At 54.7% G+C, this 23322-nt stretch overlaps 6 protein-coding genes across 6 annotated transcripts; 3 read left to right on the top strand and 3 right to left on the bottom strand.

Annotated features, from left to right (window-relative positions):
* Nucleotides 1-447: 447 nt before the first annotated feature.
* Nucleotides 448-2131, top strand: NCS54_01132900 (Hypothetical protein; the record flags this gene model as incomplete). The annotated part of the gene is made up of 2 exons (XM_053156609.1): nucleotides 448-877; nucleotides 933-2131. The coding sequence occupies 2 exons, from the start codon at nucleotides 448-450 to the stop codon at nucleotides 2129-2131; spliced, it is 1629 nt and encodes a 542-aa protein (XP_053012584.1).
* Nucleotides 2132-2927: 796 nt separating this feature from the next.
* On the bottom strand, nucleotides 2928-4435 carry NCS54_01132800 (Hypothetical protein; the record flags this gene model as incomplete). The annotated part of the gene is made up of 6 exons (XM_053156608.1): nucleotides 2928-3433; nucleotides 3482-3549; nucleotides 3603-3691; nucleotides 3747-4043; nucleotides 4097-4204; nucleotides 4265-4435. The coding sequence occupies 6 exons, from the start codon at nucleotides 4433-4435 to the stop codon at nucleotides 2928-2930; spliced, it is 1239 nt and encodes a 412-aa protein (XP_053012583.1).
* Nucleotides 4436-6947: 2512 nt separating this feature from the next.
* NCS54_01132700 (Kynurenine formamidase) lies at nucleotides 6948-7877 on the top strand (the record flags this gene model as incomplete). The annotated part of the gene is made up of 2 exons (XM_053156607.1): nucleotides 6948-7081; nucleotides 7139-7877. 2 exons carry the CDS (start codon nucleotides 6948-6950, stop codon nucleotides 7875-7877), a joined length of 873 nt encoding a protein of 290 aa, XP_053012582.1.
* A 160-nt stretch (nucleotides 7878-8037) lies between these two features.
* NCS54_01132600 (Hypothetical protein) lies at nucleotides 8038-9437 on the bottom strand (the record flags this gene model as incomplete). The annotated part of the gene is made up of 2 exons (XM_053156606.1): nucleotides 8038-8550; nucleotides 8613-9437. The coding sequence occupies 2 exons, from the start codon at nucleotides 9435-9437 to the stop codon at nucleotides 8038-8040; spliced, it is 1338 nt and encodes a 445-aa protein (XP_053012581.1).
* Nucleotides 9438-12200: 2763 nt separating this feature from the next.
* Nucleotides 12201-14184, bottom strand: NCS54_01132500 (Zn(2)-C6 fungal-type domain-containing protein; the record flags this gene model as incomplete). The annotated part of the gene is made up of 2 exons (XM_053156605.1): nucleotides 12201-13358; nucleotides 13420-14184. 2 exons carry the CDS (start codon nucleotides 14182-14184, stop codon nucleotides 12201-12203), a joined length of 1923 nt encoding a protein of 640 aa, XP_053012580.1.
* Nucleotides 14185-21149: 6965 nt separating this feature from the next.
* Nucleotides 21150-23322, top strand: NCS54_01132400 (Cyclin N-terminal domain-containing protein; the record flags this gene model as incomplete). The annotated part of the gene is made up of 4 exons (XM_053156604.1): nucleotides 21150-21161; nucleotides 21300-22382; nucleotides 22435-22974; nucleotides 23026-23322. The coding sequence occupies 4 exons, from the start codon at nucleotides 21150-21152 to the stop codon at nucleotides 23320-23322; spliced, it is 1932 nt and encodes a 643-aa protein (XP_053012579.1).

Genomic DNA, 23322 nt, shown 5'->3' with positions numbered 1-23322 from the left:
TTCCAGATGCCCAGAATGGTGGGTTGTTTCAAGACATCAAACCTTCTACTAAGGATTACTAATACGATAAGGCCAAACAGTCGAGGTTGTTGAGTAGTAGGTAGTCTTCAGTGCAGAAGTCCGATCTCTCAGCACATTGATGTTATCTCCAGCCCAAAATGAAGAGCTATTTGACTGAGAGCCCGTTCCTACCTGAGTTGTGGCTGGTGCCTGTGACGTTTCGCGCCAAAGTATGCTTAACCAGGATAGGCTTAGCGCATTATCCAAAGGCGGTGACCACTTGCGACGGCAGAATTGCCATCCCCCACTTGTCCCGCACCCCACTTTGAACTTGGCATTCGAGATCCATCCGAATTTTTGTAGAGCTTCTCCTATGAGTAACCTACTTGCGACAACAACTTCATCTCCCAATTACGCTCTTCCCCTCAGTCAACGAAATACCAGGGTATGAATCGCGGAAGGGCACCTGCCCGGGGCACCCGGAGAGGAGCTGCGGCCGCTGGCCAACGCGCCCCAGCTGCCACTGGCGAGAGCAGCGCAGGCCCTTCAACTGCCCCAGCAGCTTCTACCGCAGCTTCGGGGAGCACGACTCCAGCCATTCGAAGCGCGTCAACTCGCGGCGCCGCAGTCGCTCGAGCGACCAGAGGTGCCACCGTCGGTCGATTTCGTCCCAAGAACATCCGTCGAGATGAGGCAGAACGAGAGGAGCTGGCTCGCCAGGAAGAGCAAAAGGCCCGTGAGAGAGAGGCAGATGAGCGCAGAGCGAGAGGACGCTCACGGTTCAGGAGCAAGAGGAGTCGTGGTGATGCCATGGGCAGAGGTGGTTTCGGACGAATAATTTCCGGCGCCAGTGGCCCCTTCTCGTCGGGCGTAGCAGGTAAGGCGCAGATGCGAATCTTCTTACACAATTGATGGCTCTCTAACAATTTCAGGCTCTTCCGGAGGTGGAGGCTGGTTTGGCGGAGGAGGAGGAGGAGGCAATTTTGGCGGCGGCGGCTTCGGACGAGGCTTCAAGTCAGAATCCAAGCCTGGCTTTGCTCAGGCCGATGGGTCACGGTTCCGCGAGGCACGAATCAACGCCGATAAGCTCCACGTTCACACACCAGAAGAGGAACTCGACAGCGAGGACGAAGCCATGATGAATGTCCTAAGCACCCGCGCCCCCAGCGTCCTGCCCATGGGCATCTACCGAAAAGAACACAAGGAAGAAGGTGTTGTGGTGGCAACAACGGCCGAGCTCGAGGCTGCCGAAAATGCACAGAATGCGCCAGCCACGGCCGGCGAGGAGGAGAGTCTCTGGGTGGACGACGACGCAGGAGAGGCCCAGGCAGTCGAGCAAGGAGAAGAGGGTACCTGGACAGACTCAAAACCAATCATCAAAAAGGAACCAGGAGATGATTCTATCGATATGGATATTAAGGTTAAGCCAGCCGAGGAGAAGAAGCCAGCCGATGAGGCACCAGCAGCCAAGCCCAAGTCCAAGAAGGCAACGGCTCAAGAGCTGGAAGACAAGTTCGCCGATCTCGACCTAGCGCTTCTACGCAGCGAACTCGGTTCTATCGAGATTACAGAGGGCGAGGGCGAAGATGGCAAGAAGGCGGCACCGAGCAACAAGGACGGCCGCTTGTATCTCTTCCGATTCCCTCCTATCATGCCCCCGTTGAAGCAGGTCGCCCAGCCCAAACTCGTCAGCAAGGTAAAACCCGAGCCCACCGAGGCTAATGTCCTCGAATCGACGCCAGCCGCTGCTGACGCGAACCCCGTGGATCTCACACTGGAGGATCTGGTTTCATCTGGTCTCAACAACGGCGCCGACGACCCGGAGAACAAGCATGGTTTCATGCCGAGCCTCATGACACAGGGCGGCATGATAGGCCAGCTTAAGGTGCGCAAGTCGGGTCGCACGACCCTAGACTGGGGTGGTCTCCTACTTGACATGGGCTCCAGCCCAGACCCGGGCTTCCTGACAACTGCCGTCATCGTGGAGGAGAACGACGAGAAGCCCCGTCCCGGCGTCGTCGGAGGTGAGAGCTTTGGTATGGGCAAGATCATGGGCCGGTTCGGCCTCGCCCCCTTCTGGGATGAGGAGGAAGACTGGGAAGTCTCTCCCGAGGACCTCAAGATCACATAATGCACAGCGGTCCAGCCATGACGGAAGCGGACCAGGGATATGAGCCTTATTGGCAGCGCGGTAGGGGCAACAGGTATCGCATAAAGCATTACGTGTAACTATGCTTTCAGATCATGGATATCAAAGAGCAAGCAGACCCAAACAAAAAAGAGAAACAGATACCCAACACTAGTACATCATGCAGTGTGTCGCATTTGCGCAGGCCTCGCCCTGTCATGCAATAGTACACGGGCCTCTTCGGCAATCGCGAAACCCGCACACTTCTCCAACAGCGATTGCGTCAGAAGGCAACTGCATGAGAGAGAGGGGTTCAAACACGGATCCCAATTCCGTATTGTGCCGGATAAGGAACGAATGTTTGGGGATGAGGCAGTAGTCTGGTCAAGACAAGAATCAAGTTGCCCATCGGGAATGGTTACATGTACCAAAGTGTGTCACAAGAGAAGGCCCTTGTGACTCTGGTCTTTGTTTGATGCAGTCATGAATACATTAAGAGTTAGAAAACGTGCCAGCATTGTCAAAATGCGTCCTGCCAGTGGCCGTCGTGGGCCCCAGCTTTTGGTAGCCATGGATCTCCCTCCCCAGGAGGACCAATATCATACAAAGTAAAAACCCATTTGGTATCGTGTGCCTTCGCGCAACTCAGCTTCGAGGCCTTTTTCTCCAACGCCTTGACCCATTTTCCCCAGCCATCTAAAGAGATTCCCCGCAAAGATTGTTGTTGTAGTGAGACAGTCAGTGTACAAGGGAAGTAAGTGTATGCCGGTTGACGGCATATGTCGTATCGTGAAACCCATCATCTCCTGCCGCCGATTCCGTGTCGGTCTATATCCTGGCTTTGCGCTTCGAGGTCGTGTATTTGTTCAAACGAATTGTTCGGTGAAGAAATTTGCGCCGAGGCGTGCCAGGGTGAAGGCGGCGGCGACCGGTTGCCCTGGATGACCAAGATCTCGCTCTTAACAATGCTAACTTGGCCGGGCGACAGAGGGCCGTTGGGTACTCCCCTGTGAGGGGGTAAAGGAATTTCGATATCGTTCGGGATGTTTCGTATCGTATCGTGTTTCGGCTCGACGTTCATCAACGAGACATCGTTGGGGCCGAAACCTGGCATGACACCAGGCTTGGATCGGTTTGCGTTGGATCGCATAGCAGCGGAATGGCCTGTGCCATAGGTGTTCCCGGTGGACTCGAAGCCTCTTATCTTCATAGCCCGGAGAAGGGGTCGAATGGTGGCCAAGCTGGATGCGATGATGGCGACGCCTGGTTCGATAAGCGTCCAGACCATAGCATCAGTACCAGCAACTACAAGATGATTAGCTAGTGTCCAGAACAGAGTCGGGGGTCGCGTACAAAGGATGTCGTCGGTGTCGGTGAGATCGGCGAGAAATCGTAGACGGACGAGCGTTGCGATACTTGCACTTGAGAGAGGATTAGAAGAGTTGCTTAAAGCGGTAGCTGGTATATAACTTACAAAATACCAAGGCCCAGAATGACAATAACGGTCGCCTTGGCTGTCTTGGTCATCTTAACAGTCCATAGCATAGGAATAGGTAGGATTGCCTGTGCCATGTCAATATGTCTAGTTCTCACTAGATCGATGGGAATGTTGACTCACATAGAGCCAGTCAGACACGATAGTCATAGCACTTATGGCGTAGGCGGCTGAGACGATCTGGTCTGCAGAAACACAATGACCACCGGTAATTCTAAAGTCCCATTGTTTCTCGACGGGACTGCACTGGAACATGTTCCAGAAAAAGATGACTGTGCTCCAGATGGTGATGACGGCCAAACTGATCCAGATGATCCATGTGTACACCGGTTTGACCGACAGTCGCAGGAGGAAGACACCGATGCTCAGCTTGATGAACATCATGTCGAGGACATAAGTCGCGGTCGCCAAAGCTTGCCACTGATACAATAAGCATTCGTCATGAATAGGTGCTCCGGTTGCAAGTTGCCTACCTTGAGAGCATTGACCTCAGCTGCATCGTCTTTAATAGCTTCATTGTGTCGGCCGAGTCCTTCTTTCACTCCTTCGAGGATAAAAGCGCAAGAGACAGTAAAAATTCCCTGTAGAATGGTGAGAAGCTGTTTGACGGGATGCCTAGGACAGGAAATGTTGCAGCATACCTGAGCAATGAGCATGAGCCAGTCATCCATTTGGTAACTCTTCATCAAGAAGGCTCTTGTATAGGTACGGAGGCCGACAGAGAGCCAGCTCAAGGCCATAAAGACAATGACGGTGCTAACCAAAGCAACCGAGTTGTCCTCGGAAAGGTCGATGTGCTGGTTGGCAGCCATGGCGCTCCAGCGTCACGAGTGCAGATCGATTTCGAGCATGGCACAGCCTTTGGGCGTCAAAGAGGGTGTAGAGAGGGAACGGAAAAGATAAAAGGAAACATCAAGAGGCAGGACATGGGTGATACCAAAGGGGGGACCGGGTGATATCCCCGTGAGATATATCTCACTCGTGCAAAACACCAACTAGCTCCGAGGTACATAACTGATCTAGGCACAAGCAGTGCGGGTGATTCACACCTAGCAACGGCGACCCAACCCAGAGTTGCTCTGCATGATGCATGGGTGTAAGCCCGTGCCTGCAAGGTACGGACGGTGCCACCAGCCGGAGAGAGGATGTGAACCGGCGTTTGTTTGGGCGCACACTCGCTCAAAACCGTTTGGGGCATGCTTACGGTGCTGCATCTGGGAGGCACGGGGGTAAAAGTCCCATGCAGGAAGCAAAGATCATTACGCGGTTCCTGGGCCGGTTCCTCTATTGAGTTCCAAGTGGAACCCGTCAACGCCTCGTTTGGTGAAGAAATAGGCGAGGGCAGGGGATGGAGTGACAGGGGACAGTTGTTCTGGTGGCATACGTAGTAGCCTGTCGATGACAAGCTTTGTCGCGATGCGCCAAATTGTGCTAGCAGGTCTTGGGTTGGATGGCGGATAGCGAAGCCGGGAAAGAGGTTGCATTCATCTGTCGAGACAAAGGAGCATTGTTCGACGCGAGAGGCTATCGAGGGCTACTCCCAGTTAGAGACACGCCATACTTGAGAGCAGATCATACATACGCTGAGGATAACCTGCGAACTTCTTGTCCAAGCTTCAGACCATCAGCGGGCAACATCAACTGTCCGGGTGGCCGAGAAAGGATAACTAGATCGGTGGGTTCGCCTTGCGCATGGACTCAAAGACCAAGGTACATCATGCGACATGCCAGAGAGTTGAGGCTTTGCGGGGCCATCTGTTCCTGGCTAGCAAAATGTCCAGACATTCATCCTTCAGCTAACGTTAGTGAAAGGCAGATTCATGATACATCTCCAAGACTCCTCCCCAGTCTCTAGACCCATTCGGGTCTCATCCGTGATGGCGCGAACCCGAAGATATGGAAAGGCATCCAGGTTGTCGAAGGTTCCATGCTAGGGCGTTGAGCAGCCACCGTTTCGGTCTCAGCTCTAGGGAGGCCGAGCGTGGGATCCTTGTCAAGTGCCCGGTCTCGTCCCGGGGGCTCAGAACGATTGATACCCTTGTTGGACAACTCCTCCGTCAGGTCGAAACGATAGTCACTCGTCTGGGCTTGCTGCATGAGGATTCGGCAGCAATACCCCGTCGTCAATCTCCTTTGGGTTTGCGCTTATTGCAAGCGCGCAAACGACGAGGCAAAGGCCATCAAGAGAGCAAGCAAGCAAGCAACCGCGGGGACATGGCCCTGGAGGGTTCCATCGGCAGCGGGAAGGTGGACAGGGGCCAAAAACCATCCTGTTTTGTGTGGTATCATGAGTTGCTTTTGGCCGCCGTCAAATCCTTCTTCGGGTAGCATTAGAACCTGTCGCTGCGGAACCCTGCTTCCATTCCATGTGTCAGCGACACGCGAGCACACGGTCCAAGTTGCAAGGTGCAACTGTGATTCGGGAATATTCAGAATATTTCTCCGTTGATTTGATGATCCATGGCCGGTTTCCGGATGCAGACACGTGCATCCCTTGTCCCGCGAACCCATGCCCCGCGTCTTCTTAGGCCGCATGCGACGTCAGGTCAGACAGGATGTTAATTGTAGGGGTGGCTTAGCTGTTTGGCGGAGGCTCGCCCGATGGTTCCGTGAACGGTCCATGGTTTCCGTTCTGTTGGTTCATATTCACACCATTCTGCTGGTATAATTGAGCGCGGGCCACTTTCACCCAACAGTTGGTGATTCCGGTTTTTTCGCTGGCGAACAAACTTGGTGTTTATCGGAAGACATCGTCTATGGTGGTAGATGATTAGTCCAAGTCATCCGGAATAAGGTGTCGCAAGGTATGTAAGTGGAAATGGAAGACGGGAAGACGGAAGGACGGAACACGTTCATCCGCTGTTCCGCGAGCGGCTCATGGAAGGAACTTGAGTTCCATGACGGGCGGGAGGAGCTCCTTCCTTCCCGCTGACACTGGAGCTTGCGACACAACAGTCAGTCGCTCTTGCCAAAAAGCTGTCGTGCGATCTGCCAAACCAGAGGGACCCGACAAAGTGGAAAGAGCGTCCGATTGGCGAATGGGAAGAGCGGAGCATCACCACAAACCAGACCCCTCACTCTTCTCATCAACAGCCGTTCGATGCAAGCTTCACCCTGACTCTTACTTCAGCCCCCACGCGAATGGCCTCAGCGCAATTGTGAATCCCACGAGGTTTCCATCAAACACTTACGATCTGACGTTGACGCCATCCTTGGCCAAGTCTTGATTCCTCCCACCCGTCTCCACAAGTCTCAGCCTCTGTGGTCACCCTGATATCCCGCTCCGCTTCACAGCTCCAATTGTCTCGCCCCAAGTTTACCAAGATGGCGGAGCTTGCTAAGGATCAGTCCCTGGGACTCACTTACACGTCCCACAAGTACGGCGAGCAGAGTCGCCAGAAGCTGGGCGTGTGGCGCTTCAAGGACCGCCCTGACCAGGAAACGGGCTACTGGGTGGTGTATGATGCCATGTGGAATCTGCAATTGTGTCGACGTGCTGATTGATATGCCCACAGGTTCATCCATGGAGGCGGCTGGCGTGACCCTCGAAACACCGAGGACGATTTCGCGGAATCCATCAAGCGCACTGTTATATCCGGTGCTGTCGCGCTGGAGGATATCAAGGGTTTCATCAGCATTGACTACCGGCTGTCACCTCACCCTGAGTTCCCTCATGACTCTGCCAATAAGGCTGAGGCCCGTGATGCCAAACACCCTGACCACATTGAAGATATCTGGTCAGCTCTTAACTTCTTGCAGGGCAAGTACAAGTTGGCAGACGACTACATCTTGGTCGGTCACTCTGCCGGCGCAACGCTTGCCTTCCAACTACTGATGGGAGATGATGTCCTCGCTTCCCATGCGCAGGCACCTCTTCCCGTCGCCATCATCGGTGTTTCTGGCATCTTTGACCTGGTCGGTCTCAACGAGAGGTTCGGTGGCAACTATGCCGGTTTCATTTCCTCTGCATTCGGTGAAGACCAGACTGCCTGGAACAAGGCGTCCCCGGCTCGGTTCGGCTCCAGCTTCAAGGATAGATGGACTAGTGGAAAGCTGACCGTCCTTGCATGGTCGCCTGAGGATACTCTCATCGACGGACCCGAGATCGACAACATGGCGGCTCTTCTGACCCAGCAGGGGATTGATGTGCAGGTGCTCAAGGATCTCAGGGGCGAGCATGACTTTGTCTGGCAAGACGGCAGCCAGATCGCCCGACTCATTATCACGGCTTTGCACCAGTTGCGCAGACTATAAAAAACGACTGCCTCTAGAGCAGCTTTCAATTTAGACATTAACTGATTGCTTTTGGTTAACTGTTACTCTTTCCAACTTGTTCATTCCGTCAATGACCCTGATTTCCATTCCCTCTTTCCAAGCATACTCGATCTTCTCTTGTTTTCTCTCTTCTTCAGTCTCATATCTTGGCGAAGAGAACCCAGCCGCTCGAGGCAATCCGAGAAGCCATGACCATGGAGGCTCCCATCAAGAGCACAGTTCCGCCCCAAACCTGGGCCCAGACAAAGTCGCCGCCAGATTTGTCGATGATGGCACCAGCAGTCGGTGCACCAGCCAAACTAGCAAAGGCGCAGATTGTTTGAACCATACCAAACCTAGTACCCATCTTTCGAGGATCCTTGGTCAGGCTGGCGTTGGCTCCCACAAAGGTGCCCTGACATGCGCCGTTCGCGAATCCGAAGAAGACGGAAAAGACGTACATTCCCGTAACGGTTTTTACGCCTATCCAGGCATAGACCATTCCTCCGAGTACGACGATACCGATGAGAAAGGTATTAATGGGCCCCAGGACGTTGTCTGCGAGATAGCCAACTATGGGTCGTGCAGGGATGCTCAGGGCATTGATGATGAGCAGAAGACTGACTGCTTCGACAGATGTGAAGCCGATAACATTACGGGCATAGACATTGATCTACGTCTCAAGTCAGTAAATTGCATAAGATATTGGGCAAGGACAAGCGGTGAGTGGCTCACATAGAAGAAGCCAAAGTACAGGGCATAGAAGTTGAGAAAGGCACCAAGGGAGAAGAACAGATATGGAAGTTCTCTGAATGCCTCCCACTCTACCAGGGGTCCGGATCTCCTTGGGGGCAAGTAGGGCTTCAAAATAATGTTTGCAAGGATGGCCATGACAAGAGCGACGAAAGCAGCACACCGGACGGCCCAAGGAAAACCAATCTGAGGGATGAGGTACTGCAGAGTAGCTGGGAAGACGATGGCTCCCACACCGGTGCCCATGGCAGCCACGGCTAGGGCAAATGCTTTCTTAGTTTTGAAGTAGGAGCTGACGACAGAGACAGCAGGCATGAAGATGAGGGCGAGGCCAATGCCGGTACAGACACCCTGGGCGAGGAAGATTTGCCAGTACTCAGTACAGAGACTTGTCATGAAGGATCCGAGCACAGCCAAGATACTCCCCACGACAACTGTCTCTCGAGTATACCCCGCGTCAGCGAGACGGCCAGCCGGACCGCAAAAGGCAAAGGTCAGAAAGGTCTGGCATGAACCGATCCACGAGATCTGGGACGATGGAAGACCCAATGTCTCCTCGTAATGCAACTGGTAGACTCCAAAGGTGGCTGGATAGCCCCAGGCGAGGCAGTTGATGAGCAAGCCGGCAAACACCTGGGACCAGGCTCGGAAACCCCCATCGGGAGGGTTGAAGTTGTCCGGGTCAAAGACTGGAGGCGGGGGAGCGTTGGTGTTTGAGATTGTGGGATTGAGGACCTGAGGCTCTTCGGAAGCATCGACGGATGGCTGCCGGTAGGCCGGAGTCTTCTCTACATCTCTGGCAAACATTGTCGTCGACACAATGGGGCAATGGACATGGGGAGGAGTGTGTTCCAATTCAGATGCTACTGTTAATAGACTCTGCGTGGGGGGGACGGCAGGATCTCGATTCTGGGGTCAGCGAGGCTCCTATATACAGCCAAGCATTATTAATTCGCCCAGCCGGAATTGGGTTTCCTTTCCCTACTATCAGCTGGATAAAGGATTTTCTCCCTCTACCATCCATCTTCGGCCGATATCGCGCCCCACACATGATGAACCGCTCCGATCGGGCCCTCGGCGCTCCGTGCTCTAGGCATTGTCATTTGCTGAAGTCCGGCCGTCGTGGGGTCCTCTCTAGTTGACTAGGTTGTTGTAGGGCGCCCTGTCAACGACATGTAGATAGGGGAGGGGGGAAGAAGGAAAAAGAGGCGTCGTAGGGTGTACGTGACAGGACGATGGATGATTATTCCCGGTCCAGGTGACCTCGGTGTTGGAGGTGGATTCCCTCTTTTTTTTTTACCCCAACAAAAGGAGGCCCCCTAAATGCATGATGATGGCCATTGTACAGCATCCAGAATACGGGAAACTCCAAGAGTTAGAGGTGAGGTGAGAAGTTGCTATCAATTGACTGTTCAATTGCGGGTCAATTGGACCTTTTCTCCTCCGATATTCAACGGCCGAAAAAGGGTGGAGATTTTGTGACTCAGAAGAGCCGAACGAACCTCCAGGGTAAGTACCGGCCGGCCCCGATGGCCCCGCACCGACGGCCGGAGCGCCTAAGCACCTCCGGCGACGGATGTCCGCGGCTTTGGGGCAGGAGACGTGGGGCCAATGAAAGGTCTCCGTCACGGGTGGTCGCGGCCATCGGCGCCGAAGGGGAAGCGCACACAAAAAAAAATCAATAAACAAATAAAGGCGCCTGCGAAATGCAAGACGCGCCCACTATGTCCTCTGCAAGCCCTCTATCATTCACCGCATTTGTCGCAACGCGCAGGTGGTGCGCGCTGCTGCGCAGAGAGTCCACCGTTGCGACCGATAAAACGGTTGACGTTTCGGGATGAGAGTTCCGACGCCGAACGGCGCTGAATATCGCCACCCGTAAAGGATCAACAAGAAAAAAGAGTAGCATCATCGCAACCGCCATTCTCCACGCTACATAAAAGCCACCAAAAAACAACCATTATTTTTTTGCATTTTTGGACTTGTCTTGTTTATTATGTCCACCTCTTGTGTCGCGAAACCACCCATGAAGAAGAATTACCCCTCCATCGCGAGCGCGGGGTAAACAAACTGACACGCACAAAAAAAACATGACGTAAAAAAGCAATGACCTGGCATCTCACGTGATGCGACCTTACCGGGATACTGGACCAATCGGCTCTTGAATCGTCCCCGCATGGTGCGGGCGGGGTGGGGCGGGAGCGGGACGCTAGCGCCCGATTCGGGGGGAGAGGGGAGGGATTTGATGGTGGGGTGTAGGTTAAGACGATTGACCAGTTCTTTGAAATTCAAAAAAAGAAGACCGTTGAGATAACGCACGTGAAGGGAAGGTGTAAAATGCGACGTGATGCGATGCAGTATGTAACAGAGAGTGTAATTGGGCTGCAATACCGTTGAGGGGGTTGCCGCGCATTCTATGCGACCGTGTTCAGGCTTGGGATGGTGTCGGCAGGGAGCCCCGAGAAACAAGTTTGCAGCGCTTCTGTCGCAAAATGCCCTCGCCTGCGACACCACATCGTGAAAATCCAGCAACCACGTTTATCTGTATCGCTCCGGAAGACGGGGAAAGCGGTCGCGTACTGTTGCGACGGCTATATCCTTGTTTTTAAACGCCTAGGTCGTGGGCGCCATGTAAAACGGTGCAACCACATTCCCACCCCGTCCCTCACCATCACGTATAAACGCCCAGCAAATGAATAATTGAACATGTTGCGTAGGAATGCATACTACAGCAAGCTATAGAAAATCGCAATAGAACAAGGAAACCAGAAACAGCCACTCCCTGTCGTCTTCGCCGACCCCGAGTCCGTCCGTCCTTTTGCGCGGCTAGTAGACAATTTCCATAGTTAGCATCCAGACGGGCTTCCTTTTTTTTTTTCGTCTGTCTCCCTCTTTGAGCTCTCCCCTGAGTTCATTTGTCTTGCGCTTTCACATACACACTCGATGATAACCCTTCCATATTTCCGTTCCTACCCTTCCTTCTATCCCTTGGGAGATTTTCCAATCCACGCGCCGAGCTCGCCTCCAAACCTCCCTTCCTCGCGCCCTTCCATTTTTGATCGCCCGCCTTGTGGAAGACCATGGCAACTCGAACAGCGAGCCATCCGTCCTTGCCAGGCCTTCCAGAGCAAGAGCACAAAGCAGATGAAACGAAAAGAGAAGTAACAAAAGACACTCGACAACTCCCACATCTCCCCCTCCCCCCCAAACGCCATATAAGGAGTGTAATGGCCGGCAGGCCGTCGTTATTACATCCTCCTGAAAATCATCATGAGTGCCGCCCTCTCGCCTGCGAACCATAGTAACAACAAGATAAAAAAAGAAAAACAAAAAAGGAGGAAGATGAGATAATGCGCATGATATACTGCGATGGTGTTTTTGTCTGATGCGATGTTTACAATCCATTGTTGTGAAGTGAGACAAGTTTGGTTGCGAGTCTGACATGACCGCCTAGATGGTTGATCAAGGCCGAGTGTACATGCTCAAGATTTCGACAATGCGTGTTTCTTGTGCAAAATGACACATACCAAGTCAACATCTAAAAATTCGCCAAGGAGGCGACCGTCACCCCTACCGCTTGCGCTTCTTCGACTTGTCCGCTGTCATTGTTGCGGCGGCGATAGGAGCAGCAGGTAATAGAGCGGGCTGGACAACGGCGGGAACTTCTTCCTTCTTGATGGGTACTCCCATGTGGCGACCGTATCGACCCTTCCGGCCGTTGCCTTCGTCCTCGCTGATGCACTGATCCGCAGAAAGGCCTGCGTCGCGGCAACGTCCGCAGGGTCTCTGTCGGTCACAGCCCTTCTTGCTCTTCCTGCAGCGCTGGCAGCGCGGCTTGGTGGAGAGATCAGGCTGCTCCTCCTCGCCGGGAACAGGCGGGGCTTGTCCAGTTGACACGACCGACTGCTTTCGTGACGGAGGCATAGATGCCGGGGACATTGGGCCGGCAGGGACAGCCGGCAGCTTCTTGGTCTTGGAGCCGTTGGAAGCGCGACCGCCCTTGGATCCCTTGGTCGACGATGCCTTGGAGATGGAGGCAGAGCTCTTGTGCTTGGCAGGAGCCTTAGTAGTCTTTACGGGCTTGGTCTTGCTGCTATTGGAGAGCAGAGAATCATCTGCGCCATCCTCATAGTCGGCATCATCACCGCTGACTTCAGCGCTCTCAGGAGGAGGCATGAAGTGCGCCTCGGTAGTCTGATAGACCTTGCCGATAGCGCCAGCAGCATCAAGCTTTTGGCGGCGGGCAGGAGGCAGCTCAGCCTCGCTATCGCTCTCTCCATCGCTGGTAGCACCAGTCGAGGAAGCAATTTCAGCTCTTCCGCTGAATGTATCATCGAGGGTCGAGGCAGAAGTGCGGCCCTGGGAGATATTGGAGATCTCGCCAAGGCGCATCAGCTGGATGGCGACGTCTTTGTCTTCTTCAGACATGCAGCTGCCGACGGTCGGGTCAGGGGTAGGGAGGACACCCATTCCGCTGCCATTGCTGGCATAGCCGATGCTATTGCGGTTGCGACGGCTGTCAGGGCCTGGTGTCGAGTACATGTTGGAGTGTGAGTGGCCATTGCTGTAACCCTGGGGTGACTGCATGGGGCGGGCGTTCGTGAAGGGGTTCTGGTGAGGCTGCACAAAAGGCATCGCCTGACGGTGAGGCTCAACACGACGAGCAGGAGAGACGGACGGGTTCGATGTCGCCGCCGGCATCTGAGGTGGTGCAAACAGGGGCAGTTCCTGTGAACCGACGCTGTCAGTCTCTTGAGGCCGCCTTGACAAAATGGCGGTCTCCACTTACCGAGCTTTCGAACTTGGCCCTCTTTCGACGTCCACCCTCGACAATGTTCTCGACGCTGATGTCGGTCGTGGGCAGCTGGTCTTTGTTCTTGCCAGACGTCGAAGTAGGCTCATCACTGCTGCTATATCCGTTTATGCTGTCGCTGTGGAGTTCAACATGACTCCTGGCGGCGGACCCCCGGTTCTTGGAGGAACGAGAGCGACCCTTCTTCCCATTTGTGCTGGCAGAAGCACTTCTTCGGCCGCGAGCAACATTGGGAGAAGGACTCCGTCTCCGCGATGACCGCGAGCTGGGTCTGGAGATATCTTGCGCAAAGCGCTGGGTTTGGGGAGCGGGATAAGCGCTGTCACCATAGTAGGGGTGGGCGCCGACCGAGGCGTTGTGGTAATGATGAGCATAGGCGGCCGGGTTGACCGGAGGCTCTTCAATGACCCTAACGTAAACGACCATATTATTGCGGAAGTTTTCATATCGAGCAATGAGGGTGTTGCGGTGTTCATCCTCAAAACTGACTCCCTTTGACCCGGTCGGACCCGAGTACAAACCGTAGAAATTCTTGACGGTCGTCACAATCGAGTCTGTAGTATCGTGAGGGTATATTTGTACTCGCATGGGCAGGCGCGCACGATATTGGGGAGATTCCGGGAACAACAGCTCGAATGCGACGTTCTTGGGGGTCGCCGTCTGCTGGGGTGAGACACTGCCTCCATTCGAGGACGCCCCCGAGCCACCGGCAGCGGTGTTCAGCGGCGACATGGAAGCCATTGTGCCAGTGTGAGTGATGTAGGAGTGTGTCGATGGAGATGGACGAGGTTGATAGGGAGGAAGAGGTGAGGGTTGTGGTTGGGAACAGCGGTTGCGGGCTTTGCCTGGGATAGACTAGGCCAGGCCCTGTTCACGGCAGGATCGCTCAACAGGACGCTCGACAATCTGGTCTGTGGCCGAGGGCCAGAGAACAGAAGGGAAGCGAGTATGTGAAGACGATGCCGGGCTATGGATGGGAGATCAAAAGGGGATCACCATCCAGGGCGTGGGCGGTAAGCGCCGAGTCTTGTGTGTGGTGGTATTCCAGGGCTCGACTTGCGGTGCGGATGACGACGATGGGACGGAGGGTGTTCGTTGAAACGACAGCGACGGCGGGTTGGGCGACCTAGGGAGAGGACTGAGGCGGATTAGCAGCTGGTCGAGGCTTGGACAACAGGTGAAGCAGCTGAGATGGTGTCGGGAAGTGATCCTCACGGAGAGAACGACTGCCGGGCGGACTGGCGCTGGTTGGGACGGGGAGGACGGATGGATGAGAGCGGTCATGGGCCTGGGGGCTCAGGACGGAAGAGGGGAGATTCGGGGCCTCGAGATTGGGTCTCGATGGGGATCGCGCATGATGATACAGGCGATGGGACTCACCAGAGACGACCAGAGTCGGGTTGGGATGGTTGTGGCGGCGTTGAACACTTGGGAAGAGGGTGTGCATGAGGAAAAGAGGAGCCAGGCGAGAGAGTTGAACGATTTTGTCGCTGCCGAACTGGGCTCACTAACACGGGCTGGCTGGCCCCAGGTCCCCTTCCAAGGCAGTTGGAGATAACGTCCCCTGGAGGAGGCCTGGAGAGGAGGCCGCTAGACCGCTGGAAGGGGCCATCTACAGCGTGTCAGGGCCTGTAATGGCAGCACACTGGACACCCACCTTCAGGGAGGTCGGCTCCAGCGCTGAGATTGGACCAGGGTCGGCTTGCCCTGAATCCATTGAGGTGAGGGACCCGTCTATTGTGCCTGGCCGCAACGGGGGATTATGAGCGCGGGCTTGAATATATGGCTGTTGCCATTATTTGAATTCTACAAAGATGGCATTTAGGATTCAGAAACGTCCTCCACGCTGTTATACCGCGTGTTGCATATTGCTTCAGGGGGCGCATTCTTCTTTGACTATGACGGCCGACGCGGGAACTGGAACCTTGAAAAGCGGGTGATGCAGCGCGCAACCACAGGGGAACAATATCTCTTTGCGCGCGCGCACACATACTGTCTGCGCTCTTGGAATAGACGAAAATGGCATCTATCAGATGCTTCTACTCTTTCTCAACTTCCATGCGCTTCCTCCTCAAGCTCTTGCGGGCGGGCGGCATATGTATCTGAGAGGTTGCAAGGGCCCGGGGTCATATGTCGATCCCCGGCAAGCAAGGCGCATACTTTATACGGTGATGATGAGCCTACGTATCTCGGTCATGGTTTGTCGCAAGACGGAACCTTGAGACACAAGGTTCAGGCACGGCTCACGGGAGCGGAGTAGAGGCAATGCGCCCGCTCTTGCGCTGTTCCTTCAACCCAAGTGTGTGCGCTGTGCTGCGCTGCGCCTTTGGGTATGAGTCTTTTGCTCTCCATCCAATATGGATCGCGACGTCGAAACTGACTGACTTGTCCAGTCAAGCTAAGGTAGCCAACCCTCCAGTTGACTTTTCCGTTTCAGCGGAGCCCTTTTGGGGACTTGGCTTCCTTTCCCTCCCGAACCTCCGGCCTCCGTTGGAGCGTCATGCTGCGACCGACCCATCTATCTGCTCCTCTCCCACCGTCCACTCGCGATCCATCCGCTACTAGCGACATCTCCATTGCTCCAAAGGCGACCCTAGTTGGGCTAGGCGCTGGCGCCCAGCGGCCAACAACAATGGCCTCGCCCCCATGAGAATCCAGCCCAGCCCCTCACGCTCGTGCTGTCCTCCGACAACTCTCTTTGTCTGGCCGCCTCGAGTGACCCTCACCTCCCATCCGAATGTAGGTGTGGGTATGGATGGATCCGTAGGGTCAAGTAGGAAAATAACGAACCTGTGGTCCCGGCTAGCTTGAGAACAAAGGAAAATCTGTGAATGGCACACGCTCGGCGACATGGCAGCCAGCAGTTGTTGAGCGCCGCTCCAGACCTGCAGGCGCACACACACACACACACGCACAACGCGCACACACATCCATAATCTCTCTCCCGCTCCCTCCTCCCAATGGGGAGTATCAACTGCGCCCGGAGCTTGGCGGGGGTCCAGTGCGACTCTAATTCAGGGCTTTTTGAGCATCTTCCGGCGCAAACTCGAAGGCGCAGATTTGACCATAAATCAACCTGTAACTCGGCGGCTCGTAGACCCAATGGTGACTCTACGCGCGAGAACGAACGGATTGGGCGGCAGCCGGCTCTTAGCAGGCGCACAATGAGAAGCTGAGAGCTGTTGATCGAGGGCTCAGACAGCTCTGAGCTGGTGGTTGCAATAAGCCATTGACAGCCAATCGCGCTGCTGTCATGGCCGGCCAAGCTCGGGGCCTGTCCTGATCATGCGTCGAGTTGAACCAGACGCGCAGGAAATACCCTTCCCTTTACCGCCGCAGGCAAACAGAGGCTTGCTTAATCTTGAAATAGAATTCAGGGGGTAAAACTAGGGCTGAACTGTACGTGCTTGCTTTATGCCATCTTGTGTCTTGATTATTCCGGGTAAGTTGGCAAAGACGTTGAGGCCGTGTTCCTGTTGTGGGATTTTAGTGTGCCAGTTTTTTTTGGACCCCCAAACTGGACCAGCACAAGGGGGGTTCATCCGGTTCAGCCAGCAATTTGTTGAAGAACAAACCGTTAAACATAATAGATATGCGCTGTATTAGTCTGTTAATGAGAGACTTGAATCAGAGCGACCTTGATTCAACCAAAAGGGGTTTTGCGCCGACCCGCCGTGGATCTGGAATTTCCTTCATCTTCTCGAAGGACAATGAACCTAGATTGTCGACCCTTGAGACAATGAAATCCAACTGCCATGGGGCTCAGCAAGCCTCGCCTTGCGCATGGTTCTCCAGGGGCGCCAGGAATAGCAGAGAGAGACCCTGTTCGTCTTCTAGATCCATTCCCTCATCTCAAGTTGAGCATTTGCATTCATTGCGCGCTCGCTCTCACGCAGCCCCTACCCTGGGGTTCAGCAACCAACTTGTCATGATAACCCTCGCTCGACGCCTGGACCCGGGCGATCAATTTCCCTGTCCATCGAGGAAGCCGCTGGGGGTTTCATCTTGATCGGGCCAGGCAGCGTTGAGACGGCTGGCTCGTGGCGCACAAGGTAGAGAGGCAAAAATGGGATCGAGGATTGGAGCTTGGCCACACGTTCTGGCTTGTTTTGTTTCAGCGTGAGGCCAGAATCCATCCATCCGCGCACGCCGTGGATGGAACCATGCGATCGATAGTTAGCACCCGGCCACTCTCTCGGCCTGGAGAACTGCATTCTCTGGTTATCGAGTTTCCTCTTCTCTTGTCTCTCCCGTTCGCGCTCTGGAAGGTAGGTAGTTCTCCAGCTCATGGACGGACCCCTGTCAGCCGTGGGCCTGCAAAGACCCGGACGGCATCGGCGGGCGATGCATAACCTCAACTGGCATCATGGGACCCGTGACCAGCCTAGCCCAAGCTACGACCGTACTGTGCATGCCACGGACGGGGCCATCCGGACCCTTGCCACGCGATGCGATTCACAGATGCGCAATGCGATGGAACAGACAACTGCAGTGGTGTCCCCTTTGCGCCCTTCTCGCAGGTTGAGCTGCGACTCTCTGCAAGAAGCTAACCCTCACCCGAGGATCGCGCTACTCACCAGACAATGCGCCCATCATGTTTGCGCGTTCCCATGGATGATGGGGGTTCAGGTTGCATCCAAGGGAAGGATGCGATGCGCCCATCGACCATCAAGCATGACGCTTGCGCGCACGCTGTCACCGCCCCGCCCTATCCACGTTTGGATGCGCTGGCGCAAAAAACGCTGGTCAACAACAAAAACAAGATGCGACAGAAAAAAGATGGAGAGCTCCGTTGGCCGAATCAGCGTCCGTCGCAGCCCAGCCGTGACTGAAGGAGCGCGTTGTGGTCTGGTCTCCTCTCCTCATCTCCCTTTGTCTCGCCTCGCACTCTGTTCTGCGTCAAGCTCTGCCAGCTTGCGCGCCTAGACTGGAACTATCCGTGGCAAGCGAGATAGATAATAACTTCATGATCTCCAGTCCGTTCCGACGGGCCCCGCTGATTTGCGATATGGATATGGACGGCCCATCAGTGGTGGATGGCATGGGATGTCGAGGACGCACAGAAGTTACGGTGTGTGCATCTGTGGCATATGCATGGCCCTTGTGCGCCTGTCCAAGAATGTGATGGAGCTCGGCATTTGGTTGTTATTATAGGGACTCTCGCCAGACCTCATCATGGTCTCGGGTGTTTAAAGTCGAATTGCGCCCAGCCTCTTTCGCGAGATTGCGTCTCTCGCCTCATCTCTCGTCACAGCGCAGACTCGTCTGGCATGTGGCGGTCGCTAGATTTCCATGCCATGCAGTTCGGTGCGGTGCGGTGCCTGCGCAGGTACTTATCAATGGATGGATGCGCCCAGTGAACTCGCCGCCATTGGCACCCGTTGGTCCCCGTCGCAGAATGCTGGGCGGGCACAGATTTGATCAAAAGGCGCATATTGAACTGGTGATTACGATCGCCTTATTTGACGAGAAGCCGAGTTAGGCATCGAGTCCGGTACAAGGCGTATTCGCGACAATCGACAGGAGCTATCCGAGGCTGTGGCATTCTGCCCAGTCCTTGTCCATCAAGGGACAGGACACTTGACTATTCGCCACTCTCGTGCTCCAGGGTTAGAGATCCATTGCGACAGACCACATGGAGCTGGCGCACCCTTTTAAACCCGCCTGTTCCTGATTCCGTGTTTCCCGCGAGTTGAGCATGAACTTCTGGAGCTAATAAAGCTTTCTTGACCTTGATAGTGTTCGGCTACTGTCAAAAGGCAATGCGCAATGCCGTGTTGGCTCGTTGAATCCTCTTGTCTCAGCTTCTCAAGCTATCAATGGCGCACACAGCCCCTCCCGTGGCCTGGATGGGTTGGGATTTGCGACAGCGAGCAGATCGGGGAAACTGGGGAACGAGAGCGCGCCATCACTGTTGAATAGGATGTCGGCCGGATGATTCTGACGATGTTGCACCATCGCGCGGCTGGAAAGGTGAGATATGGTGGCGTAGAGCTGGGTTTAGTGCTGCTTGCGTGGCGGATTGTCTGAGGAGGGGCGATGCCATCCACCATTTCATGACGGGTGGACAGATCAGGGCGCTTATCGCAGTTTGTGCGAATTCCTCGCTTGTCGCCCTCAGCTGACTGTGCCGTGAATTGGGTGGAAATAATGAGAGGTTCAGCGCTTCTTGAATCACTGCTTAGGTTGGATTGCGCAGTTATAAAATCCCCGCAGAGGCCGGATGAAACATTCAAGCTCGAATTCCTGAGCTCTCGTTTCTTGCAAAGCTGAGTGTATTTCGCCATTTGGCGGCCACCTAGTTCCCGCGCATGCAAATCAAATGTCTCGGTGGCCTTCAGAGACACTGCGGAGCCCGAGTTCCTTCCAAAACCGGCTTGCGACGAGGTTTCGGTAGCATCGTGACGTGCTGGATATCTGGAGGATTTGGAAGATGCCGTCAAGTTTGAGGCGTGCGCAGGTCACGTGAGAGCGTGGTTAGATCGCGGGAATGCCCTGGTCATACGACGCGGCTGGTGCTGACCGACATTCAATGTCAACAGTGAAGCATTGCTCCACGCTTAAAAGTCTTGGGAGCTCTAAAGTTTTCATGTGAATAAAGGACACCGATATCGATATTTTCATCTGACTTGCCTCCTGAAATATGTCTCACAGAGCTTGTCATCGACGTCAACGTCTTGAAGGCCTTTTGAAGTGAGACGCGACAAGAAACGGGATTGCCCCGATAAGGCTTAACCCCGCCCAGATAGGCTTGGCGCGAACAGCTCGTCCCGAAATATCCATCGCCGTGACGACAGGAAGAACATAATGCACGGGCCAGCCTACGGCCCGAACACAAGCACCGCGCTTCTGGGCCAAGCTGACAGAGCTTCCCTCCCTGCGCTAAGGCGCCTAAAATAATGTCGTGCCTGGGCGTCGCCGCCGCATAAATAAACAAACAAAATCTCATCTCAGGCAAAGAGTGGGGAGTCCCAGGCGGCACACCAATCAGAGCCTCTGTTGTCAGCGACCTCTCAGCGGCCCAAGGCTCCTACACCGTTGCCCGTTGCCCGTTGCACGGCTACGGGTCTTGGATGCTTTTACCCAGATCCAACTTCTCGGGGCGCCTTTATTATCATGCCCTCGCCTCAACTTGTCTTTGTCTGTAATCTCTTCCTCACCACATGGTCGAGCACCTCTTTTGGATCCTCTCCCTGGTCAACTAACCGGTCGCCGATCTCGACGGTAGACTTCATCGTCCCATCCGAGTCAAACCTACCCTGTCTAATCTCCCGGTCCAAGCCCCTTGGGTGCCCGAGCCCCTAATCTCGCGAACAGCCGCCGGCCCCAAGCTACTACCTTTCTTCTTTCCTCTCAAGGAAAAAACAACAAACCACGACTTGTTCCGCTCAGCTTGACTTCAGTTCATCACCATCAGTTCGTGGTTGAGGCGGCCTTGCAGCAACGCGATTGTCGACTTGCGAAGTAACTGATATCAAAGTTCAGTTCAAGCAAGGGAGAACAAAGCCGCCCGCATTATCTGAACTTTATCACCATTTGAGAAGCGGTATTGCATTTTACATGAACTGTCGACGCGCCAGCAGCAACTCCAACGACCGTCGGCTTCTGTGGCTCTAGAAGCTTGACCCAATCAACAACACCAAGCGCGTGTAAATCACGCCGAACCAGTTCCCGCATATATCCAACATCCTCTTTTAATCATCAACATGGACGCCAGGGTATGTTTTGATGTTCACGATTTTGTCCTTTGCCTTGCAGCCAGTTGGGTGTCGTGACTCAACAGCCACTCTCCCTTGCATACCAATGCAGGCCTGGGCAGCTTATGTGAGTTCCATGCTAACGTTGCACCTCGACAGCCGTTCCGCCCTCGAGGCAACGAAAACGCACCTGATCTTCACCAACGGCACAAGTCAACCGGAAACCTGGCCACGATGGCCTCGGCGGTAGCAGGCGGCCTTCGCGGTCCCGCTAAGCGAGCTGCGTTTGGCGACGTCACGAACCTCAGCAAACAGACCGGCCACACACGCGACGAGAACAAAATCAAGATTCACACTTCCAACGGCACTACCCAAGGCCACGTAGCTGTTGCCATCAACAAGGAAAACGTCAACTACAGCAAGGGCGGATTTTCGCATCCCGCGCAAAGGCCCAACTCCCACGCACCCACTTCCAGACCTGCTCTCGAGAATAAGGCTTCCGACGCGAACAAGAAGCTCGGGCGCGGCGCCCAGGAGGCTGCAGGTCAAGGCTACACCAAGAAACCCGTTCATGCAGTGTCCAAGGCCTCAACACTGTCATCGGCTCAAAACGCACCCGCCCTTCAGCCGCGTCACCACAAGAGTCAGCCCCAGCTCAAACAAAAACAACAGCCCAACCTCCGACGCACTCAAAGCAAGCAGCTTGAAAAGGTCGCGCCCAAGCCTGATGCTGTCGAGACGGGTTACAAGAACACAAACGCTGTGTCAATCCCCCTACAAGAAGAATATCCCTACGATCACGCCGCCTACCTTGATTCTCTTTACCTCCCTATCGAAACTGGTGTTGACCTAGACGCGCCGCAGAAGGAAGAGTTCCACGAGGCTGCCACCAAGCTTCCTGAGATCACCGAGGAGGAGCCTGTGGTTCCTGTCCTGTCTGAGGGTCCCGCCCCTGCCATGTCAGAGGCTGAAGAGTGCTGGGACGAAGAAGAAGAGGATTTTGACGATCAAGACCAAGCATACACAACGGCGCATTCTTTCCGTTCCCGCGATCTGACCGCTGGAGGAGCTACAACAATAGTGCCGCCACGAGTGACTGCCCGCGTACAGCGTGAACTAGACGAAGCCCGTGAAGAGGTCGAGCGGAACCGCACTGACGACGAGATTGAGGAGGAGCTTTGGGACGTCAGCATGGTTGCAGAGTACGGCGAGGAGATCTTCGAGTACATGCGGGAGCTGGAGGTACGTGACAAGGATTCGCGTCGCGAAGCGAGCGAGCTAACCATTTGTGTAGATGAAGATGCTCCCCGACCCTCACTACATGGACATTCAGACGGAGATCCAGTGGTCAATGCGATCAGTCCTTATGGACTGGCTCGTGCAGGTGCACACACGATTTTGCCTGCTTCCCGAGACCCTGTTCCTCACAGTCAACTACATCGATCGCTTCCTTTCATCCAAGATCGTGTCAATCGGCAAGCTTCAGCTGGTCGGTGCCACCGCTATCTTCGTGGCTGCCAAGTATGAAGAGATTAACAGTCCATCGCTTGACGAGATTGTGTACATGGTCGACAACGGATATTCTGCTGAGGAGGTCCTCAAGGCGGAGCGATTCATGCTCAGCATGCTGAGCTTCGAGCTGGGCTGGCCTGGTCCGATGAGCTTCTTGCGACGTGTGAGCAAGGCTGACGACTACGATCTTGACACGCGAACTCTCGCCAAATACTTCCTGGAGCTCACCATCATGGACGAGCGTTTCGTTGCCACGCCGCCAAGCTTCCTCGCCGCCGGAGCACACTGCCTTTCTCGACTCATTCTTAAGAAGGGTGATTGGGTAAGCTGAGGTGGTCTCTCATACCGGAAGTTGAAGCTAATATGCAATCAGACTAAGCAACATGTCCACTACTCGGGGTACACCTGGAGTCAGCTGAAGCCGTTGGTTACCATGATCATTGAGTGCTGCGATCAGCCTCACCTGCACCACGCGACAGTCTTTACGAAATACACAGACCGGCGGTACAAGGAGGCATCTTTGATGGTGCAGGCAGCCCTGGAGGCGGGATTCACGCTCCCTCACCAGCTGCACCCCGTCCGAAGGGAACAGTCGCATGAAGCTTATCACGATAGCAGCGATGATTTGCAGTACAATCCTCACGGCCATCTCGTCCCTATCGAAGGATGA

Source organism: Fusarium falciforme, chromosome 9, assembly GCF_026873545.1.
Source record: "Fusarium falciforme chromosome 9, complete sequence".
Classification (NCBI taxonomy): domain Eukaryota; kingdom Fungi; phylum Ascomycota; class Sordariomycetes; order Hypocreales; family Nectriaceae; genus Fusarium; species Fusarium falciforme.
The sequence above is the reverse complement of the archived record's forward strand: the minus strand, read 5'-3'. Positions and strand labels throughout refer to the sequence as shown.